A 17661-nucleotide genomic window follows, 5' to 3' on the forward strand; every position below is an offset into this window, starting at 1 on the left:
CTGAGACAGAAATTAGAATGTGGACATGAAGTGTTGCTGTAGGAAAAACCTAAAATGTGTGGCATGGACTTTGCTTCCAGACAGTAACTAGAGAGAAGACTGTTACTGGAGCTTGGAAAAGTGGTAAGGAAATTGCCATGGAAGATTGGAAAAAAGGCAGCCCAGGTTATGTGTTGGCAGAATGTTTAATGTTACTGTTGCCTGTGGTAACACAAGTGATAGAAAATGTGCCTAATGAACTTATGAATCTAGCCAAGGAGATTTCCAGGCAGAATGCTGAAAATGCCAGTGGTTTTCTTTTAGCTGTGTATGATAAAGTGAAAAAGAAAAAAAGTACTAAGTAAACATACGTTTGGTTTTTAAGCAGAATTCTAGCCGAAGAAAGATTTGGAAAATAAGAAATGGCCCCAGGATAAAGATCAAATCATGTGTGGTTGCAAAATCTTTTTTTTTTTTTAATTTTTTTCAAAAAAATTTATCTATTTTTTACTTCACTGGATCTTTGTTGCTTTGCACAGTCTTTCCCTAGTTGTGACAAGTGGGGGCTTCCTTGCAGTGGCTTTTCCTGTTGCACAGCACAGGCTTCAGTACTTGTGGTTTGCAGGCTCAGTAGTTGCGGCTCCGAGGCTCTAGAGTGCAAGCTAAGGAGTTATGGTGCACAGGCTTAGCTGCTCCAGGCATGAAGGACCTTCCCAGACCAGGGATGGAACCCAGATTCCCTGCATTGGCAGGCAGATTCGCATCCACTGCACCACCAGAAAAGTCCCTTTTATTTATTTTTAAGATTCCAGAAAGATTTAATGTGGTACTTTGAAGGCCATCTCAGGGCTTCTGAGAATCTTAAGTGCATTGTTCCAGCTTGACAAACTCAGATCTTTTTTAGAAAGGATAATCAATATGAATAATCAATGTGAATTTTGGAACATTTGGATGTTAAGCCTCATTAAAATTTACAGAAATTCCTCAAAAGTTTTGAGAAAAATTCCATCGGATATAAATTTTGGAGCATGGAAGGAGCCTCAATAAGATGTATAGAAAGCCCACAGAATTTTAAAGATAATTATGTTAATGAAAGGACTGCCAGGTTGGACACAGAAACAGTTCAAAAAGGAAGTTTCTGGGCCTTCGAGTCTCTGCTAACGACGCAGATTGAGAGAACTACTCTGGAACAAATATGGACCATTCTGAAGGGAAAGGAAAGACATCTCAGAGAGTGGAATCAAGAGGCCAGAAGGCAAAGCCAAAGACCGATCAGATGACAGATTAAAGTGAAGATCAGCAAACTACAGCCCACAAAACCAATCCAGCCTGTTTTAGGGTAGCCCACAAGCTAAGAGGCCTGGCAGCTCCAGCTTTTGCTTGTTGAGAGCCAGCTGCCCTTACTATCCTGGTGTAGAGGAGGACCTGGCAGATGACAGTCCAAAGGACAAAGAGATCCAGCCTGCTCCCAGGCAGTCCAGCAACCCCAGTGGAGGCATCAGACAAATGAGTGAAATGCCTTTCCATCCTGCAACCCCAGTTGAGCAGCCCCGCCCAACATTACTGAGAAGAGACTAGCTGTCCCCTGAGTCCTGTCCACATTGCAAAATCATGAGTAAACGGTTTTATTTATGTTTGAACCACTAAGTTTTGGTGGTAATTTGTTAAACTGCAATAAGTAACTTGAGTGCGTTTTTCCATCTCTGGACTGGGCAGGAGACTTTATTTGGGCTCCAGTTTCTACATCTATAAAAATCAAGGACTGGATAAGTAGCCTGTTAAGGCCCCTCTCTGCTCTAACATTCTATTATTGGGTGAATAATTCTATTGTTTGCTAAGTTTTAGTGAGTGCCTACCACTGCTGCTGCTGCAGCTGCTGCAGTTGCTAAGTTGCTTCAGTCGTGTCTGACTCTGTGTGACCCCATAGCCTGCAGCCCACCAGGCTACCCCATCCTTGGGATTCTCCAGGCAAGAACACTGGAGTGGGTTGCCATTTCTTTCTCCAATGCAGGAAAGTGAAAAGTGAAAGTGAAGCCACTTAGTCGTGTCTGACTCTTAGCGACCCTATGGACTGCAGCCTACCAGGCTCCTCCACCTATGGGATTTTCCAGGCAAGAGTGCTGGAGTGGGTTGCCACTGCCTTCTCCGGCCTGTCACTGCTGCTGCTGCTGCTGCTAAGTCACATCATTCGTGTTCAACTCAGTGTGATCCCATAGACGGTAGCCCACAATTCTCCAGGCAAGAACACTGGAGTGGGTTGCCATTTCCTTCTCCAATGCATGAAAGTGAAAAGTGAAAGTGAAGTCACTCAGTCATGTCCGACTCAGTGACCCCATGGACTGTAGCCTACCAGGCTTCTCCGTCCATGGGATTTTCCAGGCAAGAGTACTGGAGTTAGCTAGGCACAATTAGTAGTGCTGAGGTACAGCAGATGAAGCATGAACAAAATAAAGTCAAGGCTTTGGAGGACAGAATGCACAGCAGCAGAGACATAATCTGAGATTTGTTGTTGTGAACATTCTTCCAACCATGGGGGGAAAAGAAAGAAAAAAGGATCTTTGCACAGAGTTTCAAAGGCTCGTTTCAATTGGCAGAACTGGCCCCACATTCCTCAGAAAGAACAATCCATGACCTGCAACAGCTTCCTCTTATGAAAACACCAGTGTGAAGTTCTGTAGTATGAAGCTGACTCTGGCTATTTAACAGATCTGTATGTTTGGATTTGCTAGATGCCCTAGATAAGCAAAAGCATTCTTGTGGATACTTGGCTCCTAGGTATTCCACATGATTTGAATTAAATCTTATCTTCTGTAGAGTGCCTATCACAACACAACTGGGAATCAGAGGCTGTGCAACCAGCCGGGAGAACAGAAGGGAGACAGGATCCAGCCCACCATTATTGTCAGTCTGTGTTCTCCTTCTGTTCCAAAATATTCAGGGATTAGGCAGAAAAACACAATTTCTGGTTGTAAAGCTTTCAGCCTGAATTGAGGAGCTATAAGAGGAGAGTGAAAAAGTTGGCTTAAAGCTCAACACTCAGAAAACTAAGATCATGGAATCTGGTCCCATCACTTCATGGGAAATAGATGCAGAAACAGTGAAAACAGTGTCAGACTTTATTTTTGGGAGCTCCATAATCACTGCAGATGGTGATTGCAGCCATGAAATTAAAAGACACTTACTCCTTGGAGGGAAAGTTATACCAACCTAGATAGCATATTTAAAAGCAGAGACATTACTTTGCCAACAAAGGTCCATCTAGTCAAGGCTATGGTTTTTCCAGTGGTCATGTATGGATGTGAGAGTTGGACTGTGAAGAAAGCTGAGCGCCGAAGAATTGATGCTTTTGAACTGTATTGGAGAAGACTCTTGAGAGTCCCTTGGACTGCAAGGAGATCCAACCAATCCATCCTAAAGTAGACCAGTCCTGGGTGTTCATTGGAAGGACTGATGCTGAAGCTGAAACTCCCAATACTTTGGCCACCTCATGCAAAGAGTTGACTCATTTGAAAAGACTCTGATGCTGGGAAGGATTGGGGGCAGGAGGAGAAGGGGACGACAGAGGATGAGATGGCTGGAAAGCATCACCGACTCGATGGACATGAGTTTGGGTAAACTCCGGGAGTTGGTGGTGGACAGGGAGGCCTGGCATGCTTCGATTCATGGGGTAGCAAAGAGTTGGACACGACTGAGGGACTGAACTGAGCTGAACTGAAAGGTAAATGGGCTTCCCTGATGGCTCAGTGGTAAAGAATCCGCCTGCCAATTAAGGAGAGGCAGGTTTGATCTTTGGGTGGGGAAGAACCCCTGAAGAAGAAAATGGCAACCCACTCCAGTATTCTTGCTTAAAAATCCCATTAACAGAGGAGCCTGGTGGACTACAGTTGGTGGGGTGGTAAAGAGGCAGACACGATTTAGCAACTGAACACAAATGTAAATCAGAGATTGTATCAACAGAATTGCTTTATTTTCTATTTGTCCTTCTGACGGTGTCTATCATGTTTCATTATGAGTGGAAGAAACGGGTAACAGTGAGCTCTGGGCTGAGTGGTTAGAGACCCCATTTGTGGTCTGGACTTGACTGTGAGCTTGGCAATGATTTCTTGGCCTCGCCATTTCTTAATTCCCAGGAATGAAATGACGCTCAACTAGAAAGTAAAAACAGACGTTAAGCGAGACAGGAGATTAAAACTCTCTAGAAGCATCAGGTGAAAGAGCTACGTGACGTGTGTGAAAGGAAAGAATTCAGAGGTGCAGAGCGAGATTTTTGGGATTCTTAGCAAAACTTTCCGTCTACTTTGAGGTGTGAGTACAGTATTTTCACAGTCACACACAAAATCACATTTGCGTGCTTACTGCCACGGTGGTTCATAGAAGCAGAGAATGAAAACAAACAAACAAGCGAGAAATAGCAAAACCAAGCCAGCGAGCTGAGGTTGAGAGGGAAAGAAAAAAAAAAAAGCCAGTTAGGAAAGACGGAAGGGAGGAACTTCTTTGTTGGAACTCAAGGTTCAAAGCCACTGGTCCCACCCAGCCTGGGACTGCCTGCCAGGAGGACATGCACAGCTGCCCGACACGCGGGAGGCCCGGCGTCTCGGGAGGTTTGGAAAAAGGGCGCCTCCCCGGGCTGGAGGGTGGGATCTTGCTCCTGGCTTCGGCCTCCCAATGCCTAACCACAGCCACAGTGGCTTCCTGTGTACCAACGCGCCCCAAGGCGGAGGAATCCTCTGCCAGCCAGGACACTGCGGAACTCCCCCCTCCCAGCGCTCCTCCCGGGAATGGCCGGTCAGAGGTTAAGCTAATATGTTTGCAGACGGTAACCGGGGGCTGGATGCCAACGGCCCAGCTCAGGGGAATCACGATTTATGTTTCTTGGAACTATTCTTCCTTCCATTGCATCGAAAGCCTTAAAAAAAAAAAGTGACTTAACCAACCTCATAGTCGACTAAAGTCTTGCAACTGTACTGATATGAACCTGAGGCAGGCCTGAGAACTCGACGTGGCGCTGGAGAAGCAGAGAAAGGGAGGAAAAAGAGGCCGCTAATAGGCCTCGGGGAAGTCTCAGCAGCGCTTTACCGGAGGGTACGGCAGTGGGCGCGGGGCCACTCCCACTGGCGCGGCCCAGGGAATGTTCCAGGGCGAGGCGGCCCTGGCGGGCGCGCGGGGCGGGAAGGGTGAGTCACCCCCAAGTCCGGGTGCTAGCAGGGGAAGGGGCAAGGGAAGGCGGGGCGGGGCGGGCCTCTAGTGCACCGCGAGGATGTGGTGACTATAAAAGCCCCACCCAGGCCAGCCGGCTCTGTTCAGATTCTGGGGACGCTCAAAGCGCACTGCGCCCAGCCCAGGTAAGCGGGACGCCCGCCCGCCCATCCGCTACAGCCCGAGGCCGCCGAGCTAGCGGGGGCGGGGTAGGGGGGCGCGGTGCAGATAGGCAGAGAAGGAGTCAGCCTTGCAAAGAGAAGCTCTGGCGACGGGACCCGGGAGAAGGCCGGAGGGATCGTCTGCACTAGGGGCTCGGCGGGGAGGTTGCCTAGTGGCGAGGAGGTTTGGACAGGAGTGAGGGGCGCCGGGTGTGCTGCGGCATGGGGGGTGCAAGGCAGAAGGAGGGGTTGGGCATCCCTCCCGAGTGCACGTAGGAAGCCAGACGAGGTGGCGCCGGGGAGGGGGCCAGAGGGAGGCCCCACATTCCAGACGCGCCAGGCTATGCGGGGGGCTGGGTGTGGTCACCCTAGGAGCCCCGGGTCGGGAGGAGAGCGGAGGGTGCGGCACCCTCTACATTGAACACGAGCCTTACGGCTATCTAGAAAGGGATCCCCAACTGTTGCAAGTTAACTTGACTTGAAACAAATGTGCATTTGTGGAACTTGTGCCAACCAGCAAGAGGGAAGCAACTGGACGGATGATAAGGGGTAGGGGTTTTTAGTAGCGACCTCCTGCCCCTATAGAACAGAACAGAATGAAAGAACCTCAGCTCCTTCTCCTTTGTCTAGATTATCCTGTAGGAGAGCATTTCTGATTTCCGTGTATCTGAAGAGTTTCCAATTTGCCTGACCACTTTTGCTTCAGGAAGGAAGTGTCCCCCGTGGTTCTGTGGGTAGAGTTGTCACTGACTGACTGGCGCTGATGCTTCAGTGAGTCAAAGGCAGAGGGTACAGAACTGGGCGTGGCCCCTAGGCCTCTCCCTGTAGCTCTGTGAGATCGGCCCTAGCGTCTGGCGTGGAGGGCTGTTTTCCATCAAGGCGCGGTTAAGACGGTGGGAAGTGGGCATCTGTTTCCTTATGGATGAAAGTGGTTTAAGAATTGCCCCTGAGGGTTATTATCAAAGGTTCCAAAACATGTTCATTCAAAAATAAATTTGTAGAGCACCCTGAAAGCATTGTGTCATACCAAAGCAGTATCATTCTTTTTGTATTAAGGTTTGCCATTTTAAAGCTATTGGAAGGTATTCTCAATTTGTGTATAAAAGAGCAGTACCCTCATAGGGACTTACTGGGTCTTTATCCAGAACCATAAGGTCATGGAGTCCAGGGTTCTGGACCCTTGAGCTCATACTGACTTTTGATAGGTTCTATCCAAAATGTACCATATTGTGCCTGTCTGGACCTTGGTCATTTGGAATGTAGAAGGCACTGTCGCACTGAAGCAATGTTGTAGAAGGCACTTCCATAGAAAGTACTGATTGTATAGGCCCAGCTTGGGGGTTCGGAGTGGTGGGAAGTGGGAGGCAAGATGTGTAGGTAAGAAGAAAAAAAATCACTGAAATATTTTACTGGAAGTCGTCTTAGTTTTAATGCTGGCCTTGATCACATTATTGTAATTGTAATTATGTCCTTATCACCATCTCTACTTTTCTCTGTATTCCTCTTGCCTCCTTGGAGATCCTCCTCCCTGACATATTGCAAAAGCTCCACCCTGCTTATCCAGTTCTGATGCATTCCTCCCATTCCTCCTCCTTCGCTGTACTTACTATACCCAGCTGGAGAGTAGCAGATTGAATCCGTATTTGTTAATATTCAGTATTCGGAAGGTTGGTGGTCCTAAAATCCTTAGCAACTCAGGGGAATTGTGTTATTTAAAAAATAGCAAGGCACCTTTTTGAACCTAAGCATTTTAATTTATAATATTTGAGGCCATGGAATCAGAGGACCACATAGTACCCAGGCAGTGTGAAGGAAGATCTCACATGAGGCTAGGTTCAGTGTCCTTACTGGTCAGGGGTGTTAAGACTGCTGCCTGTGGAACTCGCCTCCCTTCTAACTCCATCTGTTATCTCAAAGCTTAAGTCAAGGCTTTCCCCAGAAATAAATTGCATCTGCCATGGAAGGGTGTGACCATCAAATTAAATTTTTTTAGTTGGAGTTTTATGATTGGAGGACTGCCTGGATTTTGTGATTTCCTGTAGTGCCAAATGGCTTGCCTGTTGTAAATGCCCAGGAAATACTGCTGACTCACTGGCTTTGATCATGAACTTGGTTTGGGACTGGGGTGTCAGTATTTAACATCCTCTGTCTTTGAGCTGTTAAAAATACTGCATCGATTGGTATGTCTACAGTCGTGGCCATTAGTTTCCTGACTGATTTCTAATTTAAGTATTTTTCCTGGCAAGGTAGATATCCTCCTACATTGTTATTGATTTTGGGGTTTGTAGGCTCTTCCTGCACCGATGGGCCTAGAATCTGGCCTTTGTCCTTCCTTTGTGTGGGGCTGTGGGCCTGCTGAGGCATTTCTTACAAACTGAGGGTGGGTGTGCCAGATGAACATCCCAGGCTCTCCTGGGCTGCCTTAAACATCTCTTTATTAGACAGTATTTATTAAGCATCTACTATGTTCTGCTCAGATGTTCCATCTGCTATGTTCCCTGGTGGCTCAGATGGTAAAGACTCTGCCTACAATGCAGGAGAACTGGGTTCAATCCCTGGGTCAGGAAGATCCCCTGGAGAAGGAAATGGCAACCCACTCCACTGTTCTTGCCTGAAGAATCCCATGGACAGAGGAGCCTGGTGGGCAACAGTACATGGGGTCGCAAAGAGTAGGACATGACTGAGCAACTAACACTTCATTTTCACTTCGTATTCTACTTGCTAGTATAAGCACTTAGGGATACAGCAGTGAACAAAACAGAACTGCCCCCCACCCCCCGAAAAAAAAAGCACCACTCTGCTCTTTAGGTTTTAAATCTAGTGAGGAGAAAAACAAAAATGAGTGAATTGTATAGGCAGTAATTGATTGTGAACTTTACGTTTTCCCAAATTAATATTAGCTTCCGAACTTGATTGGGGCTCATTTCCCCTTTAATCCAGCTGTTCCACAGACCTGAGCTTCATGTTTAACCTCCTAGGCAAAGTGTTGTTGCAGGTTATCATGACTTAACCTGCCTTCTGGATTTGACTGTAAGAACAGAAATGGAATACTCTTTTTTTTTTTTTTGCGTACTGGAATCCACCTCCTTTTTTTTTTCTCCCTTGGTGCCACACCCTATTCTCACTGTAGGCTACATCAGAGGACAGCAGTCTCCAAATAAAAGATCCCCCCCTACCCAACTCATTCACTGTCAGGTCTCTTTTTCCTCCTCCAGTTGCCAGATGAGGTCCCCATCTACTTAGCTGGGGAGCAGGTCAGCAGAAGGGGTCAGGAGGTGCGCAGGCTTGCCCTTCTCAGTGGGTCCACTGAGATGACCTCCAAAGCTTTCTCATAGGGTACAGCCTGAAGGTTTTTAAACCATCTTAGTTCAGTCTTGTCAGAGAGAAGTCAGTAGCATACAAGTGGTCTGAGTTATCCTCCCAGGCTTGGTGCGAAAGTTCTGAGTCAAGGGAGTGCCTGTCACATGGACGCCCTGCACTTTGTCTCCCTGCCACACCCAGCTCCCAGCTCAGAGGAAATCAGAGTCCCAAGGCCACTTGCAAACCCTTACTCCCTCCTGCCTCCTTTCCCACTTTGCTTGCCATGGCAGATGGAGGTTACTTTTCCACATTGTCCTGTGGACAGAGCTAGGACCCAGGGGGCCTAAATGAGGTATAAATGAGGGGCTGTGGGAGTCGGGAAGAGCTGCAGATCACGAGAAAGAGTCTGACCCCTGAATGGATCTATTGGACATTACAAAGATGTGAATAGAGGCTGGGAATTGACGCCTCCAGCTCTTTATGTGTGGAACTAGAACTGCATATGAGATATTCAGTCTGAGGAAGAGAAAGAAAACTGAGAAAGAGTGTATTGGAAAAGAAGGGGAAAAGGACAAAATGTGGAAAGAGCCAGTGTGTGTAAAACATACCAAAATGTCAGTGAATACCTCCAGTGTGCTGAGCACTCATGCTCAGACCTGTAGGGAAATGGCAGTGAGTAAGACGGAAACCCTGGGGGCGAATAGAGTGGAAGACTGACTTTATACTCTCAGCTCTGATACTTCACAGACACGCCAAGAGAGACAGGAACCCGGAGCAGGGAGAGGTGCAGGAGAAAGTTAACAGTTTTTGTACCCTGAAGTTGCATGAGGATGTCAGCTGATCCACATTGAGCATTCCCAGTACTGGGGACTTGAAAAACCCAGACATGAAGGTCACGGAATAGCATTGAGTGTGTTTGGAGAATTACCAGTCCAGTCCGACTTTGGTGCTGAGTGAGTGAGTGAGTGAGTGAGTGTGTGTGTGTGTGTGTGTGTGTGTGTGTATGCATGTGCTTTATTTACGGAAAAGTAGGTAGAGTCCAGAGTGTGGAAAATCTTGAATGCTGTGTAGACTTTTTACTGTAAGCAGCAGGGCCCCACTGGAAATGTAATACGTGGGCCATAAAACACTGAAATTGAGTTGTAGATGTGAAGACCTTGATTTCTCAACCCTGAGAGTGCTTGGAGCCAAGTGACATCATTCTTCTGCGTGTCTCTTTCCGCCTACTCTAACCCTGCATCAGAAGATTGACTGAGAGGCTCTGAGAGCTCGCGGCTGCATTGTGTCTGAAGTTAGCAAACAAATATTGATTCAGATCAGGCAGCAAAAGGGACAGGCCAGAGCAAGTTCTGCTGTGTCCATCCTGCTCTGTTTGAGCAAGGCCACTGGGCAGAATTCCAGGATTTCTCGGGAATGACTTGCGCTTGTGACTCAGACATTAATCAAGACCATAAAAACCAAGGGGAAAACTGGGTGCCTTCAGAAAGGTTCTGTTAAATAAAAATGGTTTGGGGAAGGGGTGGAGAGTGGAGTACAGTGGGAGCTCCACCTCTTCCCCCCGACTCATGCATTTTTTTTTCCCCCTTGCTTTTGATTTAAAATTTCAGTCTGGTCCTGTAGACACAGGACTGCAAACAAGGGCTTGGTGGGGAATCCCAGCCCTCCACCCCCACACCCTCACCCATTTTTTTTGGTTTTAAAAATCCTTTGTATCATCCAGTTCCTGATTGATTCATCATGGTTGCTAGGGATGTGTTTTGCGGTAACACATCAACACTCCACGTTTTAAAAGTGGAACTGCTGGTTATACTCAGGTTCTGCTATGCAGTTGAGCCTGTTGCAGTGTGTTTTTGTTTGTTTGTACAAATTGCTATTTGGGCTTTCTGGATCTGGTTCTTCATAATTCATATCAGTAGAACTTGTTTTTATTATTTGAAGTGCCAACTTCTGGTTTACTTATTGCTTGTTTCCCACCTTTTTGCAAGCTTTGTTTTACTTTTTACTGGGTGGGGGTTAGGGGAGAGTTTAAGGCTGTTTTACTTGTACGGCTTATAACTATGTTGTGAAAGTGAAGCACTGAAGTACAGTATAATCTTTTCTTTAAAGATAAACCCTTAATTTATCCTTAAGATAGTCTTTATGTTCGATGTAAGGTGCCTGTTTTCCAGCAGCTGCACAGCTTTAATGTCTAGCTTTGCACTCTAAAATCTTTGGTAGTCAGGCAATTAACAGCCTCATTTATTAATATTTTCAAGGCAGAGGAAACTGTCTGTTCCCTTCATTAGGGTGGAGTGTCTGAGTTCCCTCCCCAGTGGTGAGTTATTTCAAGTTTGAAATGGGTGTGGCTCTTTCAGTCAGTCTCCTTGTACCCCTCTGGTTATTTTCTTAAAAAACTTTACCTGATAAAGGTAATTTTAACAATCTTGTCTAGTCACCCAGCCCTTCTCTGTTATGTGGAGGTACTCATCAACAGATTGAATTTGCTGATTTTTGTTTTTTTCTCTCCTGCAAGTTGAAACCAGTTGGAGATCTGGGTGAGGTTGCAGTGTTGGAACGATTGATGGCATTTTCATGTTCCATAGAGAGATCTGCCAGAAAAGAAGTGGTGATTCTGCATATAATGGGCTTAGGAATTTTTCATTGTGCTGAGTGGTCAGTAGGCGTGGAATTGTCCCCGATGGTATGGACAGTTACTGTCCTAACAGTAGGTACACCAAGGCAGAGCTATTGTTTCAGTAAGAAAATTCAGCCTCCAGAGCAAATACTGTGAATGGATACTGTGAGTATTGGGGTCAGATCCCTTTCCACAGCCACACTTAAATATGCACCATCCAGAAACTTACCTCTCAGGCCCCCACATGCCACCACATTAGACGTGGCTGGTTTTAAACCTGGCCTTATATCTTCACACCCGCGGAACACTCACCTGCGTCTCATCTCCTCCGACTTTCCCCTGTTGTTCTGGCTTGAGCCTTCCAGAGTGAGTGACTGCCCTTCTCAAACTAGTCAGTATGTCACCTCTCAGGTATTTAGCCAACCTCATGCATGCTTTTATCTTTCTCTTCTCTTTTAACCTCTTGGAATGAAGATCCACTGTGGTGAAGTTGAAAGGGCCCTTGAGTCTGAGGACCTGGACCTGGGCCCCTGCCTCCCTTCATCATTAGCTGGGTGACCTGGTCTTGTCTTCTTGGGCCGAGAAAGGAAGAGAGCTGGAAGGTCCTGCAGAAGTGGAGTCGGTGTTACATAGTTTTGTGTGTGTGTGTCTCAGCTTTTAATGAGGGGCAGGCTGAGAGAGAGAGAGTGTGTGTATGTGTGTGTGTGTTAGGGGCTTGTTGATTGATTTCCTGGGTGTCACCAGTGTTTGTAACCTGCAGTAGCCCTGCCAAGACTTTCTCTTTCCACTTTCAAGGGTAGCCGCACCGTGACATCTTTTCATTAATCAAATGCACTATATTAAGCTAATGTTTTAACAAATATTATGAGTGGCAAAGCCGACTGTTTCTTCTGGAGATTAATTAGTCATCTGCAAAATGACTTTGCATTGCCAGGATCTTGGATGTAGTGAGGAGACCAGGATATGGTGAAGAAATAAATGGATTGGCCGTAGTGAAGAACTAGGACCATGTTTATTTCTAAGGTGAAAATGTCTTTGCCGTTAAGCTTGCATGAAGTAGGAAGTATTTGTATGGATGCAGAAGACTCTTGCATGGAGAAATAGCAAGCTTCGTGGATCTTGTTTTTTGGTTATTGTGATATTCTTTTTCTGTAGAATGCTTGTAAATAGTAACATGTCAATGTTAATTATGCAAAATATCAATTCACTGTTTCTGAAAGTTTCTTTAGCACCTACAGTGTGAAGAGCCTTCTTAAATCTGTTGGGGAACTGGGACTCTGTCCAGCAGATGACCGTTTTGTTGAATTGTACTATGTAGTTGCCATTTGAATATGTGATGCATGGCAGGAACTCAGGATACTGTTTCACAGCAAGTAAGTTGAGTGGCATCAGAAAGTGTTTCTGATACCAAAAGGTGGGAGACAGTGTTGCGGGGAGGAGGCCGCAGCCACTCTGTTGAAGCATATGCCAAAGTGCTAGTGATCTGAGAGAGGGGCAGAGTCTGTAACTAGGAGAAGAGAAGGGGAAGACAGTGGGACGGGAGACACGAGTCAAGATGCTGTGGATTAAAGCAGTTACGGTGTGTCTGAGGGGAAGCAAGGGGCAGTTCGGCTCAAGTCCCTTTGCTGTTTCTTCTTTTGGAGGGGGCTGTGCCCATTCTTCCCTGTGGTGTGCAGGCTTCAGTAGTCGCAGCATGTGGCCTTCCCTAGTTGTGGTGTGTGTGCTTAGATGCCCCCCGACGTGTAGGATCTTAGTTCCCTGACCAGGGATTGAACCCACAGCTGCTGCATTGAAAGGTGGGTTCTTAAGTAACTATTGGACCACCAGGGAAGTCCCTCAAGTCCACTTTTGCTAGGGAATAGATAGAGGGCTGGATGGAGCTGGAGTAAGAGAACATCACAGAAGGATGGATATTGAACTGTTGTGACAAGATAAAATAGAGGAGTGTAGTTGATAGTGGCATGAAAGAGCCACTGAGTTGGTGAAAGAGCAGTACGACTGTGGATAGTTAATGGGAAGGGAAATCTGTGGGCTTTTTAAAATCTGATTTTCTGTGTCAGTGTGTTGTGGGAGTGAGAAGGATTATTGAATCCCGTTCTGTGGTACAGCACCAAGGGATCCATCTAGGGCACGGTGAGACCTGTCTCCCAGGCTGGTGCTCAGAGCTGGAAAGGCAGCTTGAAAGAACTACCTGGCAGAACCTCACCTGCCTCTGTGGCTGCGGATTCTTAAATATCAGAACTGATGTGAAGTGCCTGGTCTAATAAATCCATCCAGAAACAGTTCTGATTTACTGGTCGTCTTTTTGTTTTGGCATTTTTATTTCTTAGCTGCTTACAATGAGGCCTAGAATTCCACAAGGCAGAGGATAACAGTTTATCCCTCACTGCAGACCTAGTCCAGTTCTTACTGAGCCCCATGAGCTAGAGTCAAGGCCAGGTGGTCCATGTCCTAGGGAGTCTACCTCCACTTTGGTGAAATGCAGCAGGATACTGAGGTGACCCTATAAAATGTTTCTTGGCCCAGGGTGAAGTTGGGAATTACTAGATTTTACATTCTCCTTCTCACACTAAGTCTTCCAGATCTGGTGTGTACGTTGCACTTACTTAAGCACATCTCAGTTTGGACTGAGGACCTTTCAATGTTTGATAGCTGGTGGCTAGTATATTGGACAGTCTGTGCTGAGTGCTGTATTTAGTCACTTGTCGTGTCCGACTCTTTGCAACCCCGTGGACTGCAGCACACCAGGCTCCTCTGTTTATAGGGATTCTCCAGGCAAAAATACTGGAGTGGGTATTCATTTTCCTACTCCAGGGGATCTTCCCAACCCAGGGATTGGACTCAGGTCTTCCGCATTGCAGGCAGATTCTTTACCAAACTGAGCTACATGGGAAGCCCTTGGACAGTCTGGCTACTCTTAAAGAAAGTAGACTTTTGAGGGCTGTTTTAGGTTCACAGAAAAATTGAGTGCAAAGTAGAGTTTGTATGTATTTCCAGCACCCCCTCTACACACACAGCCTCCTAACTCTCAAGATCCCCCACCAGAGCAGTGCATTTGTTTTAATTGCTGGACCTACATTGACACATCATTATCACTCAAATCCCATAGTTTATATTAGGCTTCACTCTTGGTGTTATAAATTCTGTGGGTTTTCACAGATGTATAATAATATGTATCCACTGTATCACGGCCCTAAAAATCTTCTATGCTTCGTCAGTTCTTCCCTCCCTCCTTACCCTCTAATCCCTGGCAACCGCTGAGCCTCTTACTGCCTCCATGGTTGTGCCTTTTCGTGAATGTAATATAATTGGAATCATACAATATGTAGCCTTTTCACACAGATTTTTTCACTTAGTAATATGCATTTGTTACCTCTGTGTCTGTTCACGACTTGATAGATCATTTCTTTTTAGTGCTGAATAATACTACATTATCTGGATGTACCACAGTTTATTTATGGAGGACAACTTTACAAATTAGGATTATATCCCAGTGGTGGGGTATATTGCAGGGATTGGGAGTGTGTGTGATGGTGTCTGAGAGTTGTGGGAATGGAGGAGTTGGAATAGCTGTGACTTTCTTTTTTGCCGTGCTTAAAACGTTTCTATAAGCATCAGTCGAGAGAGAAGAGTTGGTGTAGAACAGAGTTTATTGTGAAAGTCTTACAGAAATATTTCCATAACCACAAATAAAGGCAAATACTCTTCTCTAACATTTTTATAACTCACTCCCCACAGAGCCTGGAATCTGCCTAGTCCAGAGCCTTCTAATAAATGAGAAAATGTCTGTGTCAAAATAGTCCCTCCAAGCCAGTTGTATGAAAACATGTAAGCTAAGCAAACTATTGGAAGAAAACAGAAAGCTGAATTGCATGGGCACTATTTCCTTGATCAAAGAACATTAAGCACAAAGAGCAGGGACTTCCTGGGTGGTCCAGTGGCCAAGACTCCGTACTCGCGATGCAGGGAGCCCAGGTTCTCTCCCTGTTCAGTGAACTAGATCTCACATGCTGCAGCTGAAGATCCTGCATTCCTCGGGATCGGGGATCCCACACACCATGACTAGGACCTGGTGCAAATATATAAAAACATAAAAAATAATAATAATAATGAAAGAGCAAAACAGGAGTTGCTGTAGTTCAGAGGTCATTTCCACTGTTTGAGGACACAGCTCTGCTCTGTTTTCTTTGTTTTGGGGAGGCTGCTGCTGAATGACCTGTCTTGTCTCAGCTGAGGTAAATTTCCTGCCAGTTGAGCACTTTTTTTGGCAGGGGTTGGTGCATCAATTCCGAGAACTGTGATTGCAAAGCTGGAAAGCCAATTCATTAGGCTGTGGTATCACTGCCCGGTTAAGTGTATTAACTGGAAGATGACATCATTTCAGCCATTTTGAATCTTAAATACAAGGATTATTACTCTTTCATAGGATGAGTTAACATCAAAAGATATGTCCATTGTCTTTCTCATCAACAGTTTAATATCTTCTAATACCTCCTCATCATTGGTGAGCTAAGAGAATAATTAGGGATAGTAATAAGGGGCTCTATTTAGGAATGAGCCACCATGAAAATGCTGTTGATTTCAGTTCACCTCCATAGTTTTCAGACCCTTTTCAATATATTACTGGTGAAAAATACTGAAGTAATGGCTAGTTTGACAAGATTACTGTTTTTTAGGAGAACCAAAAGATTCAGTCTTATCCTGTTTAGACAAGTTACACTGCTGTTGGAAAGCTTTTTGATTTTTGTATTTACAAGTCAGTCATTCCAAGTTCTCTTTGAGCAGAGCAGGAACAAAACTAGCTAGTTCTGTAGTCCATCCCAAACAATGCAAACCATCTCTCAGCTTTAACTTTCTGAGTCACAAGATGAGAATTGCATCTATTTGCAAATATTACTCTAATATCACCAGGTGAAATGGTCCAAGAAGTAGAGATTAGTATAATGAATTACTGTGCTTCAGGGGAAGGGACTCTCTTCATAATAAGGACTTTTTGTTGTATTTTTTTTCCAGCTTCTTTCAAAATGTCTACCGTTCATGAAATTCTGTGCAAGCTCAGTTTGGAGGGTGATGTAAGTATATCATTTTCATTTTGTGTAATTTTTGAGAGTTGGGCATCTCTGGGTAACTGTGCCCCTTCTTTTCCTTGTCTATCTAAAGTAAATGAGGACAGTATTAAGATACTTGTTCCCCTCTTGGTTCCTGTCTTCCCCATTACTTTAGCTGTTCCTGGTAGTTCAATTTGAAAGAAATGTTATGGCTCCAGAAACTGTTTTGGTGTCAGATCAAAATTGGGCATACACTAGTGACATTGATGTGCCTGGAACTTTATCTTCCTATATACTTAACATGCCAATGATAATACTTGTTATGATGACACGGAACTTTTAGCATCACGCCCTCAGATTTTTATTAATGGCTGCATCAAACTGCAGCCATGTTGAAAATGATCCTGCATGTTTTGGAAAAGCTTTTCTCTAAAACCACTAGAATTTTTTTAAACTAAATAATGAAAGTATTCTATATTCTAATTCATCATGATGCCTTTTTTTGCTTTGGCTACCAGGGAGCTCAAAATTGTACTTGTCTTTCACAGGAACCTAGACATTCTGATGCATTTGGTTTTCTTTGTTTGTTTGTTTTACAGTCAAAAATTTTGAAAGCGATATGCAGAATTATAATTCATTGCAAATGCTTTTAGAATAAATTAGAATATAAAGTTGTGAATGTGTAAATTACCTAGTAATACCATACATCTTCCAGGTCATCTTGGCAGAACTGGCGTTTACAGAAACTCAGCAGTGACACTGGTCTATAGGCATATCTTACAGATATTTCAAAATATGCTGTCACTGAAATTAAAATACAAAGCACTCAAGTGGGTCGACAGCAGCCTGGGTCATGAGGAACAGAATCCTCCGTCCCTGGTGCTTACCAATAAAATGTTTTGATGATGTCACTGGTGCAAGCACAAATTGTATGGCGTATATAGCCTACCTCGCTTTCCTCTTTCCTCTTGGACCTTGTGCATACTGTTGCTGGCAACCATACAAGTGGCACGTTGAGGTCCAGACAAGTCTAAGAGCGAAATAATTTTTTTCGTAATGGAGTAGATCATGAATTCGTTTTTAGTATCAGGTTTCATAAGAGGGCTTTTCATGTGGCCTTTGAAGTTCCTCAGGTATGATGTGTTTCTTGGTGTGCAGAGATGGAACGGCAACAGAAAATGTCATGTATTCTCCAGTACATTGAGGGAAGAGAAACATTACTTTTGCCTTCTTAATTTGATTTTCGGATAAATGAATTTTACAGGTGATTGCTTCAATTGCCCATTTTAATTTTATTTCCAGAGATATAAAGTATGCAAAACTTTTCCCTACTCACTGTTGTTTTTGAAATGAGATGATATAG

The 17661-nt window shown here is 45.0% G+C and overlaps 1 protein-coding gene across 5 annotated transcripts in view; it reads left to right on the forward strand.

Annotated features, from left to right (window-relative positions):
- The first annotated feature begins 4307 nt into the window (after positions 1-4307).
- Positions 4308-17661, forward strand: part of ANXA2 (annexin A2) — a 45239-nt gene continuing 31885 nt past the window's right edge. Inside the window, exons 1-2 of one of the 5 annotated variants that reach the window (XM_069596332.1) lie at positions 4308-4580; positions 16264-16322. In XM_069596332.1, the coding sequence (XP_069452433.1) occupies positions 4538-4580; positions 16264-16322 (102 nt within the window). In that variant the 5' untranslated portion in view covers positions 4308-4537. Of the gene's footprint in view, positions 5521-16263; positions 16323-17661 lie in introns of all 5 variants that reach the window. The other 4 variants (XM_069596334.1, XM_069596331.1, XM_069596333.1 and 1 more) reach the window with 4 other exon arrangements.

Source organism: Ovis canadensis, chromosome 7, assembly GCF_042477335.2.
Source record: "Ovis canadensis isolate MfBH-ARS-UI-01 breed Bighorn chromosome 7, ARS-UI_OviCan_v2, whole genome shotgun sequence".
In the NCBI taxonomy this organism is placed as follows: Eukaryota; Metazoa; Chordata; class Mammalia; order Artiodactyla; family Bovidae; genus Ovis; species Ovis canadensis.